Source organism: Neophocaena asiaeorientalis, unplaced genomic scaffold, assembly GCF_003031525.2.
Source record: "Neophocaena asiaeorientalis asiaeorientalis breed wild unplaced genomic scaffold, Neophocaena_asiaeorientalis_V1.1 scaffold723, whole genome shotgun sequence".
Taxonomy (NCBI): Eukaryota; Metazoa; Chordata; class Mammalia; order Artiodactyla; family Phocoenidae; genus Neophocaena; species Neophocaena asiaeorientalis.
In genome coordinates, this window is record NW_020171826.1 from 884,724 (window position 1) to 907,591 (window position 22,868).

Consider the following 22,868-nt stretch of genomic DNA (forward strand, 5'->3'; position numbering starts at 1 on the left):
AGCAGTTAAAGGTTGTAAAGGCTGTGTAAAGGTTGGCTCCCCAGCACTATCACACTCTAGAGTTATAAGCTGCCCAGTGACTTTTCTTGAAATCTGCAACCAGAAGACTGGTGTATCTGTAGCCATCTCTGAGAGATCCAAACCCCATTTTCTGTTGGAACCACTGTTTCATAGGTGCTGTTTTAAAGGATCTGTTTCTCCCACCAAAATGATTTGTCTTGTTTCTCCCACCAAAATGTACTGTGGGCTTCTGAGTGCAGGATGGAGATTTATTTATTTTCGTATCCTCAGTGTTGAGCATGGTGCCTGGATGATAGCAGGTGTTGTTTGAATCTTTTTGAATGCACAAACGCCAAAACAAAACAAAACTGTGGTAGCAGCCGTATTATAACATTTGGGCTTTTTAGTGGCCAGAGTATTAAGAAAACTGGCATCAGCCACAGAGGTTTCTCCTGGGACCTAAAGCTAGGGAATATACATTGGGTTGTTTTCCCCCCTTTTTAAAAGTTTTATTGAAACTGAAAAAAAATGCCTCTAATTAAAAAATTTATAAAAATCATTTTAAAGTCATACCACCACCTCTAGGTGGCCACAGTATTATTATTTTAGTGAACTCATTCCCAATTTTTTTCTGCATACTCTGTACGTATTTGGTTATTTGTGGACCTTATTCTCACAGTATACATCTCCTTTGAGGGAACATGCCTGTCTCTGTAAAGCGACCCCAGTAGGATGAGGTGATATGGTAGTATAGAAAAAGCCTGGAGCTTTCCGTTGTAGTGTCTGGGTATTACATTCTGATTCTACCACTTATTTTCTCTGCAATCTTAGGGAAATGATTCCACTACTCTGGGCCTCAAGTTTTTTCATCTGTAGGATATGACAATATCAACCTCTTTGCATCATTATTGTGAAGATTAAGTGAGATAAAAATACGCACTGCCTCATAGTGAGTATTCAGGAAATTGTGTTTAGGAAAAATCATTCCTTACGTTCTTTATTCATGTTGTTTTCATCTTTGTGTTTTAGTGAACAACAAGACTGCGAAATTGCTCAGGAGATTCAGGAGAAGCTGGCTATTGAGGCCGAGAGACGACGCATTCAGGAGAAGAAGGATGAGGTACAACTTAGTTAATGCCCCTCCACCCCACAGAGGAGGGCTGCTCAGCTCCAGAGCTGTGACTTTCTATATTCACAGGCTCAGTGTAGGGTTGCTGGATGGGCAGAACTCTCCCCTTTTGGGGTGCATAGTCCAAGTGTCACCCTCCATGAACCACTGTTTATTGCCCTTTGACCAGTTGTTTAAGTGGTGAAATCTTAAAAGATGATAATGGATAATTTGACATAAATTGTGAATTCGTTTCCGTAGGGCTACTGTAACAAATTACCACAAACATGGCTTAAAACAATAGAACTTGGGCTTCCCTCGTGGCGCAGTGGTTGAGAGTCCGCCTGCCAATGCAGGGGACACGGGTTCGTGCCCCGGTCTGGGAGGATCCCACACGCCATGGAGCGGCTGGGCCCGTGAGCCATGGCCGCTGAGCCTGCGTGTCCGGAGCCTGTGCTCCGCAACAGGAGAGGCCACAACAGTGAGAGGCCCGCGTACCGCAAAAAACAAAACAAAACAAAACACAATAGAACTTTACTGTCTGACAGTTCTGAAGGCTGCAAATCGAAATTAAGATGTTCGCAGGGCCATGCTACCTATTAGGAAAGATCCTTCTTTGCCTCCTCCTAGCTTCTGGTGGCTCTTGGCTGTCTGGCATTCCTTGGTTTGTAGTTGCATCATGTCAGTCTCTACCTTTATTGTCACATGGCCTTCTTCCCTGTATCTTTTTGTCCTTTTGTTTTCTTATAAGGACACCAGTCATTGGATTGAGGACCCACCCTAATCCAGTATGATCTCCTCTTAATTATATCTGTAAAGATCCTATTTCCGAATAAGATCATGCTCTGAAGTTCTTGGTATAAATGAATTTTTAAGGGACGCTTCAGCTCAATACTGGGTGTCTGTCTGCGGGTTATTCCCACAACTTTAGGGAGAGCAGACCTTGAGTGTAGCCTGAACAGGAGTCAGGGACTGTTCATTGCTCTCATTCTTTTTTGTTAATGGTTTCACTCTCCTGTGATATGCTGCCTCAAAACAATGATCTGTTTGATTCTGTATATATTTTTAAACTGTGTTGTTTTTAAAGCTGAAAATGGTTAAAATTAGCAGTAGTATATGGTTTGTGAGAAGACTTGAATTTGCGCTTAATGATCACTTGCTTTTGTGTTATGTTTTCAGCATTTCAAATGGTTCCTTTTCAATTTACATTGATTCTCTGTCTGCTTTTTTTACACCTATTGTGCTGTTCTTGGCCATTGTCTTGATTTATAATAAGGAAAAAATGATTTATTATTTTTAATAGTAGAACGACCATATGGTATTTTGCATACTCAGAAATACTTTTCAGGGTTAAAGTGGGTGCTATTAATAAGTACATAAACTGGGACTCTCCTGGGCAAACTGGTACATATGATCACCCTATTAAATAGATATAATCAGGGTTATCAGTGAACCAGCCTGCATCTTCTGTTCCTCCACTGAGCCATCCTTGTTCCTCTGGAACTCCTTGTTCAATGCCAGGTGAGTGTGAGACGCCTGGTGTGAGCATATTAGCTATTTCTTTAAGAAACAAACCATGATTATGTGATGATCAGAGTTGTAAGTAGGAATTAAGGATTCCTTTTCATCCTTCCTGTTAGCAACACAGGAGCTCTTTCTTACTACAGGATGTGTTGCATCTCTATAGTCAAGACTGCCTTGGAGATGAAACTGGCAACTGAAAGAAGTGATTATGTTTTGTAGACAGAAAAGCTTCTATTTTAAATATCACAGAGTAACGAAGTTGGCTTCTTATAAATGCTACTGGTGTCCTGTAATTCTCCCCCCTCCCCCCACCCCGTTCAGGGAAAAACAGTATTCGGGAAACCAAAATATTTTATTTTACGCATGTGGAATCTAAATAGCAGTCACAATAATCTCATTGTTACACTATATAAAGCGTGTAGTGTAGTGAATAACTGCATTTTTCAGATGAAGAAATTAAGTCTTGAAGAAGTAAATGACTGGTCCCAAGCTACAATAAGATGCCAGAGAAATGTCTGTACAGTTCAGTCTCCTGACTGACCGCCTCTGACCTGGATGTACTGAGACACAACATAGAACACAGAGACTTTGGAGTTAGACTATCCTGGGTTTGAATCTTATCCATTTAACTTTTAGCTGAGACTTTCAGCATCTCACTTAACCATGTAGAGCCTCAGGTTCCAAACTGAAGAAGTCCATGGTAACTCCACACTTACCCCAAAGGGCTGTTGTGAAGTTTAAATAAAAGTAAGTATATAAAGTCTCTGCCACATATTAAATTAATAGTTGCTCTTTCCTTTTTGCTTTCTTGCCAGGTGTTTTCCCCATCATTCTGCCCCTTACAACAACTCTGATTTCTCTTATAGGGAGATAAGCGTGAAATTAGAAAGGGGAAACAATACACAGGCTTAGGTGTGTTCTAGTGTGGTCTGATCTGAGGGATCTTCAGGCGTTTATGCTTTGCTGCTCTCCTACTACACTGCCTTCCACTATTGTTTGACCTACTGCAATGTTCCCCCTTCCCCAGTGCAGTGCAGTGAGAGATGAGAAATCCAGTTGTGGACGTTTAGTGAGACTAGCCTTTAAAAAACTGCTTTCAGACTTTTTTTTTTTTTTTTTTTTTTTTTTTTTTTTTAATTTTTTTTTTAGTTTTTTGCCATACGCGGGCCTCTCACTGTTGTGGCCTCTCCCCTTGCGGAGCACAGGCTCCGGACGCGCAGGCTCAGCGGCCATGGCTCACGGGCCCAGCCGCTCCGCGGCATGTGGGATCTTCCTGGACCGGGGCACAAACCCGCGTCCCCTGCATCGGCAGGCGGACTCTCAACCACTGCGCCACCAGGGAAGCCCTGCTTTCAGACTTTTTTGACTTTTCACTGATGCCTTAGATTAGATGGCTGTCCCGCCAAGATATTCTTCTGTTGTAGAAAAATGTGACTTCCAGCTGACTAGTATGTTGTAATATTAAATAAACAAAATCTGCATTAGTAAAGTTTGATGTTGAAGGATGTATGATAATCCTTATTTATTTTAGTCCAGGGTGCCTAATAGGGGAGACTAAGACAATTGTGCTGATTTTTCTGTCCAACTTTGCATTGCCTGTTACTCATCAACTGTCCGAATTCTCCCCCCTCCTCACCGCCCCCATGCTCTTCTGCTTCCTTGTAGAGTCTGCCTAGCTAATGAGTTCTTACTGAACGGCAGGGCTGTGGAAAATTCCTCTCTGGATTTTCACCCAAATCTCTTTTAGAGATTTTTGGGGTCAACTCTCTTGGGTAGTTCCTAGTCCCCCCAAACAGATGTAGAATCCAAGGCCCCTTTCCTCTTGGGACAGATTTTTTTCTGAACAACATTGTTCCTGAGTAGCATTATACGACTTTGTGTGGGTGAATTCGCATGTCTAGCTTTGTTATGGTATAATTTTATTGTGTTTTTTAACAGAGCACAGATGTAAGGAAGGTAGCATTTCCATTGGGGAGACAGATATAGAAAAGTTTAAAAAAGATCCTTTGTATTCTTACCAGCACTGTGGCCTCTCCCTCCTTCCTTTCCCTCCCTCTTTTCTCTCTTTCCCTCTTCCTTCCTTCCTTCCTTCCTTCCTTCCTTCCTCTCAGTGCCCTGTTGAAGGGGCTTGTAGCCTTTGGTAATACTGGACTGTATGAGTTTGTGATTAATATGGGGGGATTAATTTTATTGGGATCTTTCCCTTTGGTCACAGCTTTAGCATTTGTCAGTGTTGTTTAATGAAGCCAAGAAATGTGTGTTTAGTTGATTTAACTCAGTTATTCTTAAATAAAACTCTTAACTAATTGTGTGTGAATGTATACATATGTGTGTCTTTAAACCTAGGTCCAAATATATGTGAATGTGAAACTATTTTAGCGAAAAACTTTTTTTTTTTTTTTTTTTTTGCGTAAATAAACAGTAGCATGGCCAACCATGTTATGAAAAGTCTGTGGCACTAGTCCAACAATTTGGAGCCATTTATAATGTGAACTGTTCAGGGATAAACTTAGTAAACAATTTACATTAAAAATTAATCTAGTGTGAGCCATGGTACTTTTTCATAGCATTCTTAAGGTCATTAGTAATTTGTGTTCTAAAAAAATATTTATATAAGTTGGTAATATCTAGAGAATAGCTCAGATAATAATAATTTTAGCAACTGAAATTTTTCCCTATGTTTTGGCACTTTAGAAATAGGTTTATACATATATAGCCAGATGGGGAGTGAGTGGGTTTCTTCTGGTTGAGAAAATTCTTCTCTCTTTTTATCCTAGTTATACTGATGTTTTTATAGCAATGGAATTGGTGTTACCCTCTTTTTCTGGTCTTATAGAGTAACCCTTTTGGGATTATTCCTGCTTTGAGTTCCCTACTGAGTTAGATGTTAATATGTTAATTGCTAGTTAATAAAAGAAATTTAGCAATCTAATGGAATGGCTTCCTTTTTTTTGTTCTTCTGACAGTCATTTGACAATCACATTTTCAGATCTCCTTTAGCTTGTCTTTATACCCAAGATTTTCTCATATTGTATGATAGAGGTGAAAACTTTAAGGGGGAAGTAACCCTGATATAAAATCATATAAACCATAAAAATACCCTAAGGGATCCAGCACCACAGTTCAGTAATTTGTCTTCTACTTGAGAAAGATGCGTGGGGTTCCTCTGGGTTCCATTGCACCTTGATTGTATGAATGCTTCTCTTAGAGCACTCATCTTTGCGTGTCTTATATTAGGTTAATCACTTTTCTTCTAGCACTTAATAGATAAGAACATTAACAATATTGACCACATATCTTGTTTCCCTATAGGAGGTCTCTAGCAGAATGTTTGACCCATTGAAGGGAATCAGTAAATCTATGTTTTTCTTAAAATAACTTTCCTCTAGCGTTCCAGGGATCCTTACATGTGCCCTTACTTATGCTCACAGCTTCCAGTTTTCCAGAGTTGAGTGTTGTTTCAATAAATGTATTTACTAGAAAGTCTTGTATGCAACAGAGTTGTTTCTACATATTAACCCAAAGTAAGTCTACCTGATTAATTAAAAAATAATTGAATGTGACTTCAAAAGGGCTTATGAGTTCTTTTAGATTTTTTCCCCAAGTTATGTTTTATTGAACACTAGTTTCATAAGGTTTATATTTTTTTATGTAACAAAAAGGCATCTGTCACAAAATAAATTTGGAAATTCCTGGGTTACAGGAAGATAACAGGTTACTTTTCTTTTATCAAAGTGTTAAAATGAGCTAATGTGTTTAAAGAGTTAGATATAATACGTGTTTTCTATTGAATGCTTTCTGGTTTATTTGGAGAAACTTTTGATACCAGTGTTCTCAGAAACAGAGCTTGACAAATGCTGTTCTAGACTAACCTTTAACAGGAAGGAAGCTGTAGACTAAGGAGGTTGTTTATGTCAAGGGTGACCAAGCTGCATCCAAGCATTGTGACTAATAATTGCCATCTTTAGCTTGTTTCAGGGGAAATTTTTTTATATTGAAATCACCTAACTAAACCCATTGTGCAGTAATGTTGGAGAGCAGGGAAGAAAACTGACTTGGGCTAAACCACGGTTTATAATATAGCAGTAATTTTCCTTTCACTCCCCAAGTCTAGCTAGCTGTTCTTCTCAGACAGAAGAAGCTTACTCAGAAAAGAGCTGAGAGGTTAAAACAGCAAAGGGTTTGGGTGCTGAGGTGCATGACACATTATGATTCTTATTATTCTACTCGGTTAAAAGCCCTCCTTTTGACTAGCTAATGCATTGTACAAAAGAGGCATCACCTTTGTTTCTCTTTGGTTCAACTTTGGCTCTTCACATTGAGAAGGCTTATTACTATGTATTAATTAGGACCAAATTCAATAGCAGCAAAGCAATTATAAAGTCCCTGGAGTAGAGTTTAATAATTTCTACTGGCAGTTGGACCTGGTAATTTTCCTTTATATTTTTATTCAGTTATATCAAGGGAAACTTTTTGTTTTCGGTAAAACAAACCACTTAGGAAAATGAGTGTTGGGTGCTTAGTAAACATGACAACTCAGGGAAGTGTTTACATTTTCTTCCTACTTGTGCAGTAAAATAAATAGGGATTTGCGAAATTCTGTATTCAGGTATTACTTTGGGGAGGATAAATTATCTTGTCACACCTCTCTCTTTTCCTAACCGACTGGTATATTGCTTTGCAAGACATCAAATAGAATGAACCTGGCACAGGGGATGGCACCTGGTAACACTCTCAGATTTATTACAATGGTGCGTTAGGGTGTCAAGACATCTGACTTTAAGGTTGAGTAGTTCAGACTCTATTTTACAGATAAAGAATTCAGGCCCAAAGAAATCCATTTTAGTAGTTAATGTTTCTGTCCCAGTGTCTCTAAAGCATCTCTGACTTGAACTGGAAGAGAAAAAGAAAATCATCATATTCTTTAGGTTTAGGGGATTTTTTTCCATCAGAGTATTAGAAATTCAGATTTCTTTGCATGAAAATTATACTTGTGTTTTAAGTGGGACTGTGTTCTTTACCTTTCATTCTGAGCTGCAGTATTTTGTGAGTGCTTTTACATGGATTACTTATCAAATATATATGTATATGTTTTACAGACTTATGAGAAGTTTCCAGCATAGAAATCAGTTAAAGGACATATGTTAATAGTATATTTATAAGTTTGAATTTAGGCATGGACTTAACATAAAGTCAGGTTTGTAAGGCTATTTTGTGAGCATTAAAAGCCGAGTATATGGATAACGTTTGCTAATTTACCTAGCCTCAGTATCCAACTTACTGCTACACTGATATAAGAGAAATTGAGTCATTCAGATGAATTTTATTTGCCTTGCAGTCTTATTATATTCTTCACATTGACTTATTCAGAAAATTGCAAAAAGAAGAATAGTGATTAATTCTTGCCTCAAAATTTGCACCATTTACATCTGAGCACATCTTATATTCCTCATTGTAAATATAAAGAAGTTAGCCCCTCAAACTACCTATGGCTATTATTACCATTTGCATCGGTGAGTATTGTTGCCATATTTGTAAGATCTTTAAGAATCTGATAATGGCTAGGGATCTTTTTTCCAAAAAAGTGTACATGAATAAAGTTTATGTGCTATTTTATTGGGCCTTTCATAGAAATAATCTTCAAATTCAGAACACTGTCACTTTCTACCTCAAAACCTTTAGGAACCACTCATCCCTTACATTACAGACACCAGACTTCTTAAGATTGTCTGTAAGGGGTGCCTGTGATCCAGCTTCTGCCTGGTTTTTTAGCCTCACCTTTCTCTGTAACACCCCACATCCAGTGTTCTAACTGGACTATTGGTTGTTCCCTAGATTGATGCCCATTAAAATATTTATAACTTTGCTGATGCTGTTCTCTGTTCTTCCTTTACCCGTTGGAATCCAGTTCTTTGTTCAAAACCTAACATTAATGCAAAGCCTTGAACTAATCCGTTTGAGTAGAAATAATATTCCCTCTTTTGTGCTCCCATAGACATTTTACCCTCTTTTTTGAGGCATTTATAATTCAGTTGTATTGCAACTATTTGTATATACCTTTGTTTTCATGGGGGACGGTAATCATTTAGGGGACGCAGTCAGAATGTTATTACTCATCACTCAGTAACTGCTAAAAACTTGCCTGGAGATAGAGCAGAGGGGAGACAGGAGGAAGACTGTTTTCTCTTTTTTATTAGTTAAGACGGTGGTCCTCTAATGCAAAGCTAAATGAGAACCAACTGAAAAATTCTTTTAAAAAAGTTTTCAAATTACATTGTAAATACAGTTTATAAAAGTTTATAGATTATGGTACTCTTCCTCATTCAGACTTAGTGAATCATCATCTTGGAAAAAGGGCCCATAAATATGTATTTAAAAAATTCTGTTCTATAACCACCTGTAGGAACATTACATTTGAATGTCTTCAAGTTAAGTTAGATTTAAATTCAATTAAAAAAAAACTTTCCCTCTCATCTGGATCTTGTGCCCTTCCTATTGAGCAGTCATCTGTGGCATTTGGACAGAAGGAGCTTAATATCAGGAAGTTTAGAGAGCCTAGCTGGAGGCAGAGCCACAAAAGCCTGGCAGTGGAATGTCAAACCATTGACCTGTAGGGTCACTGTATGGAGTTTGTTCATTCTCTGGTAATGTTTATTTCCCTTCTCTTTGTATTTGCAGGACATAGCTCGACTCTTGCAAGAAAAAGAGTTACAGGAAGAGAAAAAGCGAAAAAAACACTTTCCAGAGTCCCCTGGAGCCAATGCTTATGGTGATAGTTACTATTATGAAGATGGAGGTAAGTTTTTGCATCATGACCTACTCTATCCTTAGACTCAGTTGCAAGACACCCCTTTAAATTTGTCTGTAAAGTGACCCTAGGGCCCCTTTAGATTTGTGGTGGAATTTTATCTTATCTAATAAATTCATCTGTTCTTTAGTTGGATGACCAGAGCCATTTTTATGGCTGTTAAAACTTGAATATAGTTTAGCAAAATTTGTCATGCATTCTTTTGCACTATTGCTACTTGGAATGTTGTATTACATTCTAAGCACATAAACTGGGGTGTGGAAAAGTGGCATATGAGTCTCTGGGCTTGATCTTTCTCAAGGAAATCTGGACAGTACTGTTTGAAGCAGCAAAGTGGCACAAATACTAAAGGAGGTACAGCATTTATCAGTTACTGGATACCAAAGCTTTTTTTCCATGCTTCTTGTCTTTTAAACCTAGGCCAATGGGTTAACCTGCTGATGACAAAATTGAATTTTAAGATTCTCTGTTCCTTTTTTGCTCTTGATGCTTTCTTTGCTATTTGATTACCATATAGAAAAATTTCTGAAATAGAGAGATCCCTTCTCTAGTGCTTGCTTTTGCAGTGGTGGCGGTGGTGGTGATGGTGTGGTGGGTGGCACTTGTGGTGGTGGTGAATCTTTATCTTAAAAGTGTGTTGGGAAACGAGTATTAACAAATATTGTTCAGTCCTTTTTAAAGATCTGTCAAAGGAAAGACATTTCCTATGGTTTTTAGTGTCAGTATTTATTGTAGTTCAGCTTGGAGACTATACTTAGGATACCAGCTAAATAAAATCTAAAAGCAGCTTCTAGAGAGTAAAGATTTTAAGGTCAGTAATCCCCAAGTCCCTTGAAAATTAATTGTCAATTGCTTTTCTATAATTTCATTGTAAAATGTAAGTAGGTATTTGTCTTTGATGAGTAGAATGAAAGATACATATATATAGGTGATAGGATTATTATAGTTTGAGTCTTGCAGTCACAGTGTTCTAAATCTATCCTAATCAGGAGAGCTCAGCTCTATAACACAATCAGTAAGCAGGTTGATTCTCTACTTATTGCTTGGCGTGTTGTTCTTCCATATGTAAAATGCTCAGCTCTTTGTTGATAGCCACTTTCCTTATGATGGTCTTTCTAATCAAATGTAGTACATCATTTAAAAAGAAAAATTATTGCCGTATTTTTCTGTACTAGAGGTCAGAAGGTAAAGAGTTACTCGTCAGCTTTAATTAAAATCTTAGAAATGTGGTCTGGCGTAAAACATTAGGGTGGTAAGTAAATTAAGTACACTAATTTTAGCATTCCTCTATTAAAACCTTTATACTAACTTGAATTGGGACTCAAGCCTGGTGGTTTCGACCAGACTGCTGACATACTGTTTCATCTCTCTAGACTATGTTAAGAATTCTGTGGATTTTCAGGGACACCTAAAATTTTTACAAATCTCTATTTAACTGCTTTTGTAAAGTTACGGAGAATAGCATATATGCTACTTTTTTGGAGTTGGGGGGGATTGGTAAGAGAAAACAATGACCTTCAGAGCATGTGCCTGTAAAGTACTGTTGGAATTTCTCTTCAGTTGTGTTGCTGCTGGGAGACGATATATCGCTGAGCACATGATCTTCATTTATATGCCTTTGAGTTAGACTAAGTTGAGTTCCACAGAAACCGTATTGCAGTCCAGCTCATATTTACAAAGCAGCCTTATGTTCTTTGCAGTGGTCCTTTCCCAACACGTAAGGGATATTCTTTAATTGTACTTCTTTGCGTGCAATATGATTTTTGTCTGTCTTATAATAATCACAGCAAATCATTACAGAAGTGTTTGTTTTAGCTTTCATTTTAATTAAACTTTAATAAATTAATCTTTTAAGAATAATCATTTATAGATTTTCTACAAATCTGAAATTATCCAAAACATCTGTCAGATTTATATCGATTGAAATGGTATATCTTATTCATTTATGAATCCATGTTTTTTTTTCAAAGCCACTTACCTGTATTGCAAGCATATTAGAGACTTTAAGTCATGGTCTTTGGAGTCATTAGACCTTGATTCACGTTTCATCCATTCCTTAGAAAAATTGTAATGTTAAGGAAGTTATCTACTGTAATCACTCTAAGCCTTTTTCTCATCTCTAAAATGGAGATTCTAAAAATAAATCCTTCGCATGGATGTTGAGAAGATTAAACAACATAATTTTTCTGAAGACTTACGAACTCTAAAGTACTATTATTTATACATATATTAATGTAATATGTGTACTACATAGTATTTTGTCTATTTAAACAAAAATCATTTTATTTTGAAAGACAAACATGGAAGCACACAAATCAAATGTTTGCATATATATATGCATATATATATATGCAAACATATGTGTGGGTGTATATATATGTATACGTATATACATGTATATGTATGTATGTATGTATTGGCTATAAGGAAGTTAATTATATTTGCCAAATAACTTGGTCTCAAGAAACATAAAAGTCTCAATCCTTAACTGAACTGGGTTTTAAAGGATTCAAACAGATTCCTCCACCCCGTCTCTTTTTTTTTTTTTTTTTTTTTTTTCTTTCCCAGGTTTAAAGATATCACAAGTGATCACAATAAATATTTTTTCCTGTCAACTGTGTAAAAACATAGTGACAGCTCTGTTCTAATTCTTGCAACACACTTCCCTAAAGTAAAACTACTAATATTTGTTAACTTTTTAGAAAGAAGTAAAAACAAAACAGTCATAACTTGACAAATCCATGTTGAAAACAAAACCTTTCTTGTCTCTTTTTGGGCTTAAAGGCAGGCTTCGCTCCTGCAGTTTTCTGTGGGAACATAGGTATTAACACTAAACCATTGTCTCCTAGTTGGGGTCATCATTTATGTAGCTGGTCAGTATTATGTTAATTTACAGCAGTAGTGAAGTGATTCTTTCTCAGCTGTCAAGATACTCCTAAAATAACAGTTTGGCTAAAAGAATAGATACTTTATTACAGAGAGTAATTGTTCTGTTTCACTTCTGCTTATGTAAAAAATAAGTTTTCCATAAATTATGAAGATAAACACCTCTACAGACTTTTTAGAAGACAGATTTTAATTTAGATGTCATCTCTGAGGCAAATGTTCTTTTCTTCTGGAAAGCTCAAGAGGAAACAATTTGGAGTTTCTAGTGGAAGCTTATCGCATAAGAGATACATATAACACATCTCCCCACCTCTGTTCCTTCATTAGATAACAATAACACACTTTAACAAAAACAAAAAACCCAAAACAAGCAAACAAAACCCGTAATAACTAAGGAAATGTATGGGTCGTTTATTTTTTCTACATCCCACCCAATTACGGTAGCTGTTTCAAAAGCAGTTCAGCGAGTGACTAATTCCAATAGGGAAATCTTGGCTATCTTAGCAATTTTCCACGGAATTAGGATTTCTTTTTGTTACTTCCCAGTTAAGGTAAAAGTCTTAGAAGATGTTAAAATAAATATGCTCTTGCAATGTGCATTGTTAATTTACTTCCTTTGTTTTCACAGTTTGCTTGTTCTTAAATGAGACCTGACAAAAAAGCACCCATCTGTGTGCTGTTTCTGCAGTTTGTGTTAAACTTAGGGACTTGTATATTTAGCACATATTGTATTTTTATACCCAGAAAACAATATCATAAAGTTTTTTGAAATGTATTTAGGAAGTGACTCCTTTTTATGTATTCTGTTATGGCATCTCTTTTTAAACTTTTTCCTCTGAAGAATTTCAAGTAAGATTAGGAACAGAGTTATCCAAAGATAATACGGTCATTTACTCACTTAAAATTCTCCTTTACTCCCTCTTCTTCCACACTGAACTGTAACATGGCTGGGATTGTTGGCTTTGGCCACCTATGGGGAAAGGACAGAGGAATACGAAAATCTGTGGCTCATCACTCTAGTGGACTAAGTAGAAATTAGCAATATTCTGACATAGATTTATTGTTATTTCCAATAAGAATATTTGAAAGTCTCTGACTGGAATCACAAAGCTTAGTTCTTTTTCTATTTTATAAGACTCCCTTAGCTCTCACTTTTCCCCCATATACTAGTTCCAAATTGGTTTTATAAATAGAATTAAACATTTAATGACTAGAATTTTTGTTATTGGCAAATATTAAAGTATGTGTTAGCTCTTCGCTAATCATATCAAGCTCTTCTTTCAGATTTACTTTTTTTCACTTACTTTCATTTTAGTTTTCTACCTTTCTGGCTATGTACCCAGAATCCTTCATGTACGCATGGACCATTCCAACAAATGCTCATTCCTTCGTTTCAGTGTGTTAAATTGAAAAAGTAGTCTTCTTCATTTTAAAATATGTTAAACTTGGGCCCTGTCTCTGTCCTGTAGTGAGTTCATACTCATGAAGTTAACTTGCATTTCTATTTTTCACATTCCTCCACCTCCGCTCAGACCAGCCACGGTCAAGGAGGGCAAGGGAGTTGGGTTCTGGCTTCTCAAAGTCTTATAGACTCCAAAGTGAGGAAAAGACTGTGAAGCAGAGAAAGCAGAAATCGAAACCTCCACAGGAGAACTTGGAAGAACTGGAAGAGCATCGTTCATCAGAGAAACCTCTTTCGTCCTCTAGCTTGGGTAAAGCGAGGGACGATCCCCAAATTAACACTGAGCAGCCTGAAAGGAAACGATCTGGTCATGAGAGGCTCCGAAGACCTCCTCTCCCCAAGATCAGTGGTGAGGTGTTTCTGAGCACTGAATCGGAAGACTGGGAGGCTAACCATAGCCATCGAACTTGGAATTGGGAAAAACAGTCCAGGCACCAAGACCAACTTTCTCCCAAGGCCTCACAGAAAGCGGGGCTTCACTGCAAGGAAGCTGTATATAGAAGCAACCATGGGCAAGGTGAGCACAGAGAGAGGAAGCACAGGCCCAGGGCTCCTCCCATCTCAGAGAGTGAGGCGCGGCACCCACTCCATGATGCAGGTAATAAAGGACAGCCTCGTTGGAAGTTCTGGTATCATGTATATACATACAAACAACTGTATTTAATAAGCATCGTAAACAACCTGTTCTTTCTCTCTGGCTTGTGCTCCTGGCTTGGAAATAAATCCTGGAGCCAAATATTACAAAAAGGTATTCACTTAATCTCAAATCTCTGCCTTCTAAGAGAACACACTCATTCCTTACAACATTCTTCCAGCTCCAGATTGCAGTGGAGGTACCCATCCCAGATACAATTTTTAATTTGCCACGACCATATATCAGAGATTCTGATAGCAAAGCAATGCTCTTGAGTTTCTGGTTTTGATTCAGTGAACCCAGAAGGTTTAGGCACACCACATTCATAGTATTTGCCTAACTAGAAGACCTGCGGGGCTGGAAGTACTGGATTTTCTTGACCTCATCTTTCCCAGCTCTAAAGTGAGAGATGGGAGAGGCAATCTCTTAAGATAGCGTTTTTCAAATAGTGAGCCTCAAGTTTGTTTTCATCAGAATCAGCTGGGCTATTTCCTAAAAATTCAGATTTCTGGGCCTTACATATGTTATCATCTCTGGAGTGCAACATGGCAATTCGGGTTTGTTTTAGACCAGGAGGTGATTCTCATGTACTTAAAGTTTGAAAACAATTGCCTTGAGTTCCTTCCTGTGCTTTAACCATCTTCAACTCTAACTCTACAGTTGGTGTTCTGAAGTGCCAGTATGAGGTAAGTTCTTGGTACTTATATAAGAACGAGGTGAAGATTAGTCTTAAACCTCAAATTTCTGGCATCCATGAGGCCTAACTCTGAAGTCTGTCACTGACATAGTAGTGGTTCTCTCTATTCTTGTCTGGAAACTGCCACTGTGATGTTTTCTGTGTGGCTGTACCACTGCAAGTCATAGTACTGCACTGTCTGGTGTTTTAATTAGACCATACTCATCTCCCTAGTTCTGTTTTGCTCTCATGGAAGTTTTACAGAGATACGAGGATTATTGGGAAAAAAGTACCAAGGAGATGACTGTTCTTACTGAACTTCCATTACTGTTGCCCAGCCAACCTCTACTTCTGGTCTGGAAAGTAGTTTCTAGATTGCAGGTTCAGGTTGATCCTTTTGGTTCCTCCTTTCATGTTATCTCTTCCTCTCATGTTAGTCCTTTAAGTTTTTAAAGGACTTGGTGATAAAGAAAATGAAAATTCAGTTCAGCAAGCCAAATGAGTGTCTGCCACAAATATTCTTGCCTCAGGCTTTATGTTTGGGGATGGATGCTTGGATCTGAGCCTCAGAAGTTTCATGAGTCAAGCCAAAAAGATGGATATGTAGACAAACAATTGCAAATTTGATATACTTTTAACGAAGAGCTGTGGGGCAGTTGAGGAGGAAGTGATAACATCTACGTGGAGTAGGCTTTATGAGTAAGTTACACTGGATCCAGATTTAGAAAGACATGTTGGAGTCCAAAAGATACCGGGGAGGAATGGTGATTACATCGGCCTCTACATTTCTGATTCTGTGACTCCAACCTTCTAAGTGTGCTCTGAGGGCTGGTTAAATCTTTATGGCTTTCAGTACACTTGAGGGTATCTTAAACAGGCTTAGAAATGGTGGAACTAATATGAAACAAACACTGACTCACAGGCCCTAGTACTGGAGTTATAGGCAAATGTTTTGTTTGTTTTATTTTAATAGCATAAGGGTTTAAAAACAGTGTGACTAGGCAGCTACTAAAATGGCTACAACATAGCTGCTAGCGTCTGTCATTTTATATTCAACTTACTTTGCAAACTTTACCGACGTGGGCCCTGTAGGCGTCTGAATTTGCGGTGCCCTTCCCCCCCACCTACCCAGAATAGGTCAGAAGATACATGAAAATATAATTATTAGATACTGGTGTCTATTACTGGTGGCTGTTGTGAAAGCACAGTTCTTCAAGTTGTTAGCATAGGCCAAAGTTTTATTTAATAATGAAGAAACTAGCAGGACAGCAAAGAGCATTGATCTGCAGGACATGGTTTTTTGTTTTGTTTTGTTTTTTGTTTTGTTTTGGGTTTTTTTGCGGTATGCAGGCCTCTCACTGTTGTGGCCTCTCCTGTTTCGGAGCACAGGCTCCGGACGTTCAGGCTCAGTGGCCGTGGCTCACGGGCCCAGCCGCTCCGCGGCACGTGGGATCTTCCCGGACCGGGGCACAAACCTGCATCCCCTGCATTGGCAGGCGGACTCTCAACCACTGAGCCACCAGGGAAGCCCAGGACATGGTTTTATAATTGGTTGAAAATGGAACACAGAATAAAATTGCTAAATTAAATATAAGATTGGTTAATTTTCTAAAGGGCAGTAAATCCATACCACCTTTGAGGGTAAACACCTCTATTGAGCTATTAAATTACAACAGCTTATTAATTTTCTGCTGGTCAACTTCCAACGTCTCAGAACCATTAAACACCATGCTGCTATGATATTCCCCAAGTGTCAGAATGGCTTATTACAAAATACTCTTGAGTGGTATCAGGATCCATGTGTCATCAGATTACCTTATTCCATAGTTTGGGATAAGTTTATCTTGAGTACCAGTACTTTTAACAGTTTTATTTTATCAGAATTTCTTGAAAGGTAAGCTTTGTTTGTGTTTATTGAGGGAGATTCTTGTGTCCTCAGACTGGAGAATGATGAACGGAAAAAGATAAGCAAGAATTTGATTAAGAAATGAATGTGGAACTCTTGAAAGTATGGTTCACCTGGTGTTTTGAAAGCTAGTTTCCAAATTATGTTTGGGTTTCCAAAAAGAAGGCAGCCATCTTGGTAATTTCTTTGAATTAACTATGTTTAATAACATTTTAGAGCATCTCTGTTTTCTGTAATGACAGCCTTACACGGTACTATCTGAAGTTCCTCATTACATACTTACAAAAGCTCTTTTCACCTTTGGTACGGAGTATACTGCATTTAATGGGCAGTCCTGTCAGTCCAGAAATCTAGTACTCCAGGCTGTAGAAATTTTCTACTTATGAGACATGCAAGTTCCAAAGATATATCAAGAGTTCAAATAAACTCTTCTTTTTCCCTCTAAATATTTGACCTAGAGAGATATTACCTCAAAATATAACTGTTTGTTTTTATTGGGGTATAGTTGACATATAACATTATATTACTCTCAAGTGTATATTTGTATGTATTGCAAAATGATCGCAATAAGTCTAGTTAACATCTGTCACCATACATAATTACACATTTTTTTTCTTGTGATGAGAATTTTTAGGATCTGTTCTCTTAGCAACTTTCAGATATGCAATGCAGTACTTACAGTCTCCATGCTGTACATTGATTGCATCCCCATGACATTTATTTTATAACTGGAAGTTTGTATCTTATGACTCTCATCACCCATTTTGCCCATCCCACCAACTCCCACTCTGGCAACCACAAATCTATTCTTTGTATCTCTGAGCTCAGGATTTTTTGTTTTGTTTTAGATTCCACATATAAGTGAAATCGTACAGTATTTGCCTTTCTCTTTCTGACTTATTTCACCTACCATGATGCCCTCAGGGTCCATCCCTGTTGTCATAAATGGCAAGATTTAATTCTTTTTTATGGCTGAATAATATTCCTCTCTCTGTGGGTGTGTGTGTGTGTGTGTGTGTGTGTGGGTGTGTGTGTGTGTGTGTGTGTGTGTGGGTGTGTGTGTGTGTGTGTGTGTGTGTGGGTGTGTGTGTGTGTGTGTGTGTGTGTGGGTGTGTGTGTGTGTGTGTGTGTGTGTGTATCTAACATTTTCTTTATCCATTCATCCATCAATGGACACTTAGGTTGTTTCCGTGTCTTGGCTATTGTAAATAATAATAATGCAGTAAGCACAGGGTGCATATATCTTTTTGAGCTTGTGTTTTCATTTCCTTCAGATAAATTCCCAGAAGTGAAATTACTGGATTGTATGGTAGTTCTAACTTTTTAAAAATTTTTGAGGGACTTTTGTACTGTTTTTCATAGTGGTTGTACCAATTTACATTCCCACCAACAGTGCACAGGGGTTTCCTTTTCTTCACATCCTTGCCAACACTTGTTATTTCTTGTCTTTTTGATAATAGTTATTCTAACCGGTGTGAGGTGATACCTCACTGTGGTTTTGATTTGCATTTCCCTGATGGTTAGTGATGTTCAGCACCTTTTCGTATGTGTTGGCCATCTGTATGTCTTCTTTGGAAAAATGTCTATTCAGATCCTCTGCCCATTATTTTAATCAGATTGTGTTTTCGCTGTTGAGTTGTATGAGTTCTTTATATATTTTGGATGTTAGCTCCTTATCAGGTATGTGATTAGTGAATATTTTCTCCCATTCTGTAGGTTGCCTTTTTATTTTGTTGATGGTTTCCTTTGCTGTGAAGAAGTTTTTTAGTTTGTTGTAGTCCCACTTGCTTATTTTTGTTTTTGTTGAGTTTTCTTTTGGTGTCAAATCCAAAAAGTCATCTCCAAAACCAGTGTCAAGAAGCTTACTGCCTATGTTTTCTTCTAGGAGTTTTGTTGTTTGGGGTCTTATATTCAAGTCTTCAAACCAGTTTGAATTAATTTTTGTGTATGGTATAGGTTGGTGGTCAAATTTCACTCTTTTGCATGTGGCTGTCCAGTTTTCCCAGCACTATTTACTGAAGAGACTGTCCTTTCTCCATTGTGTATTCTTGTCTTCTTTGCCATAAATTAATTGAACATATATGCATGGGCTTATTTCTGGGCTCTCTGTTTTGTTCCACTGATCTATATGTCATTCTCTCTCTCTCTCTCTCTTTTTTTTTTCTTGGCCATGCCGCGTGGCTTGCGGGATCTTAGTTCCCTGACCAGGGATTGAACCCGAGCCCTTGGCAGTGTAAGTGCGGAGTCCTAACCAGTGGACCACCAGGGAATTCCCATGTGTAATTCTCTTTTTAACTGCCAAGAGGTCACAGTCTTAACACCTTTCAAACCAAATAAGACTCTTTGTTTGACTGTTTCACTTGAATGCCTTCCAAGCATCTTTGATTGATATTAAAGCAAAATATTTTCTCAGTTAATTTTGCGGTGTAGAGTAGGAGGCATAGTAGTGGAGAAAGTTTAGTTCTCGAAATCTGAGCACATTTCCATTGTACTTCTTTCCCCAGATGGCAAAATTGAAAGAGCAGGGCATAAGTGTGTCTCCCCTGTCGTCCTCAGCTAGGCTTTGGGTTGCTCGTGGAAGTGCCATTTCTGTAGGAGGGCATATGGTATAGCAACCTATCTTGTCCACTGACTTTTCCCAATGCCAACTTCCCTATCTAATTTTACTTATTTTTCCCTGAAATCTTCCCTTCTAGTTATGACTAAGCTAAACATAACTCAAGGAGTTTTATCTACTCTTGGGAGTGAGTATACCACTGTTTCCTGACGGTGCCAGACCACTCAGAAATCTGCGTTAAAACCAGCCCAGCTTAGCATAAGATTCAGTAACTCTAGAGATAATGTGAAGTTGAAGTAGATTCTGTAATTCTGGGTAATCAGGTGCTAATAGACTTGAAGGTAAGAAAGCCAAGTTTAATAGTCTTTATTTGGGGAAAGGCATATGAGTCTGTGGCTTTTGGATTTACCACAAAGCTAGGTTTAAAGTTCAAAAGAGGCTTCACCAGATAATTTAAACTCTTCATTTGCCCAGAATTTAGTTGTATTTTTTTCTTTCCTTTTTCCTCTTTTGTTTAAAGCAAGTGAATCATGTGCTGAGGCATTTTGATAAAAATTATATTCATGTACAGTTAATTTGATGGACATAATACACCAAACTAGTAGTTCTAATGGTAATTGCAATTAAGAATCAACTGGTAAGATTTAAAATAAACTAACAAAGGCCACATCTCACCCAGGCTACTTATATTAGAATCTCAGGGGTTTGGATCAAAAATTTTCATGTGTATATAAAGTACTCCAAGTGATTCTAATATATAGACATGATTGAGAACCTCTAATGTAAAGAAATAGGCAACTGGGAGTAAATTTTCTTTCTCCCTTTAGTAATCCATTTACTGAAAGTCACTATTCCAGATGGTTAATCTTATTCACTGCATTAAAATTTTTTATTATTTTTGAATGTAATACAGTCACATTTTTGAATAATTGTAATTTATAAAGGATACAAAGAAGGAGATACCCACAATTTTAGAATAACCATTAGCATTTACCACTGAATTGAAAGTTATAAAAGGAATATATGCTGCTTATAAAATTTCAAAGTAAAAAGCCAAAATTCCATACCAGTCCCCGTGTTCCTTTCTCCTCAGAGCAATAGAACCCTAAGGTCATTGTGCTCTCTGACATTTCACTTACGTTACATCTTCCCTAAAATTTAGCAACGTTAAGCTGATCAGAGCTATAGGAAAGCTCTGAAGCAAGTGGGTTTGGAGGCCATAAGAGCAGAAGCCACTTGGCAGGCCACTGACTGGTTAATAGGGACTGTCACATAACTCACAGATGATGCTGTTTCTGTTCCCTCTGAAGTAAGGTGTGCAGGGCCGAGGTAAAAAGATGGAAAGCCTCTCATCTCCTCCAGCCTTGACAGTTTAGTCTCTTTAAAACTCCAAATAACTTGCTTTTCTCTAAATTCTTTTCATTACAGGGACTTAATCTTTTTTCACTTCCTGTTTTGCAAAAGCCTCACTTATAGTTCCTTGTATGATTTTCTACTGCTGGAGAAACTATGTGAGAGGGCAGTTTTTACCAAGCAGGTTTGGGTGGGTAACTTTGTTTTAAATGTGTGGGTTACCTGTATCACGTCTTGCATGCCTAGGGGAAACAATTATTTCCAGCACACCCTACGTTGAATTTTAGAGTGGAGGCAGTATTGTCACTGTTAGATACTGAAGAAAAATTTCTTTATCATAAATTTTGCCACTTTTCAGAAAACACACTCAGTAGCCTTACTGCACTGAGCTTTTTCTAGGAATGAAGCCCAGAGGGATGAAGGAAATGGTCTCTACTCCATCACGAGTGACCAACAGGGATCAGGAATGGAATGATGCTGAAATTGCCAGAAAACTGCAAGAAGAAGAAATTTTGGTGAGCAAACTTTAATACAGAATTTTAGGTAGATTAGTGGTTTTTTTTGTGAATTGAATCAATCTTGACATTATATAATAGGCGTCATAGTCCTCTCTCTGTCAAGAAACTGATACCTTTTTTATGGGTGGAAAAATCAAGACAATAGGAATAACGTGTCCAGTTGTACTCACTGAGTAAGCATTAGCAACAGAATTCCATATCCCTGTCTCTCCTTTATTGAGTTCTGATAATTCTCTAAGAATCCGCTGTAGAATTTGATAAAAATAGACCCTGCTCTGGCTAACAAAAGTATACCAACTGATTATCATCTTCAGGGGTGTTAATCACCACTAGTTTCAAATACCAATTTATTTTTATGAAGTTTTTTTTTTTTAATGGACAACAGAGATTCCAATTAAATTATACTTTTTTGTATTTTCTATACCGTAGGCTACCCAGGTGGACATGAGAGCAGCTCAGGTAGCTCAGGATGAGGTGAGTTCGTGTTAGTTAATTTGTTTAGCTGATATTCTTTGGAAATATCCCAGTATTTGTCCCAATTTTCTACCTGCAACTTTGCAATCAATGATACTGACTGGACTTTGTTTAGGAAATCGCTAGACTTCTAATGGCTGAAGAAAAGAAAGCTTACAAGAAAGCCAGGGAACGAGAGAAATCATCTTTGGACAAAAGAAAGCATGACCCCGAGTGGAAGGTAGGGTCTGTCTGTTTGTTTTTAATTAGAAATACAATTAGAACTGAAATGGGGAGACTTTTTTTAGGGTAAGCTCCAAATATATTTAGGGTATACAAATTATCTGTATTGCATATGTGAATCTGACTTGTAAAAGTTGATTCACCATGAAAAATCATATTGAATTCTTCAAAGTAACTGTGTTAAAAGTTACTGCTAAGGTCGGAAAACTCATGTCCTTCATTTTAAGACCAACTGAGATGCAGGTAGGTGCCTCTGGCCATGAGCAATCTTAGTTTTACTATGCTTGCCTTACAGGAGAATGTAGTGTTTTCACTTGCTCTTAAATTGCCCTTCTCTTCTTCTCTCAACTTTCCCTGTTTGCGTATACTGCCCTTCCTCCTTGATCATGCGCAGGTGTCTCTGTTTCCTCTGACATCACTTGACCCATGGCAGACTGACGGCCATTCTTATCACCAGCAATCATTGCGTATGAAACCCTCTAGCATGAGCTTGAACTGTAAGCATCCCCTCGTTAATCAGAAATAGTAGACAAAATAGTCAGCGACTGCTGTTCATTTTCCTGTAATCTAATTGTTGTATATGGTGATTGCAAGTTTAGTTGAACAGATCTTACTCATTAGCTACTGTGTGCAAAGGACCACTCCGGACTTACAGGGAAAGACAAAGGTAGATTTTCCCCAGAATAATGTGTAATGTAGAGAGGAAGATAAACTATAGACAGCTAACAGATACAAGGTCA

At 37.8% G+C, this 22,868-nt stretch overlaps 1 protein-coding gene across 3 annotated transcripts in view; it reads left to right on the top strand.

Moving 5' to 3' along the window:
- The window catches only part of CCDC50 (coiled-coil domain containing 50), a 66,537-nt gene that overhangs the window by 29,106 nt on the left and 14,563 nt on the right, over nucleotides 1-22,868 (top strand). Inside the window, exons 4-9 of one of the 3 annotated variants that reach the window (XM_024740242.1) lie at nucleotides 1,030-1,120; nucleotides 9,311-9,428; nucleotides 13,859-14,386; nucleotides 21,314-21,429; nucleotides 21,862-21,906; nucleotides 22,022-22,126. In XM_024740242.1, the coding sequence (XP_024596010.1) occupies nucleotides 1,030-1,120; nucleotides 9,311-9,428; nucleotides 13,859-14,386; nucleotides 21,314-21,429; nucleotides 21,862-21,906; nucleotides 22,022-22,126 (1,003 nt within the window). The remainder of the gene's footprint in view (nucleotides 1-1,029; nucleotides 1,121-9,310; nucleotides 9,429-13,858; nucleotides 14,387-21,313; nucleotides 21,430-21,861; nucleotides 21,907-22,021; nucleotides 22,127-22,868) is intronic. The other 2 variants (XM_024740251.1, XM_024740259.1) reach the window with 2 other exon arrangements.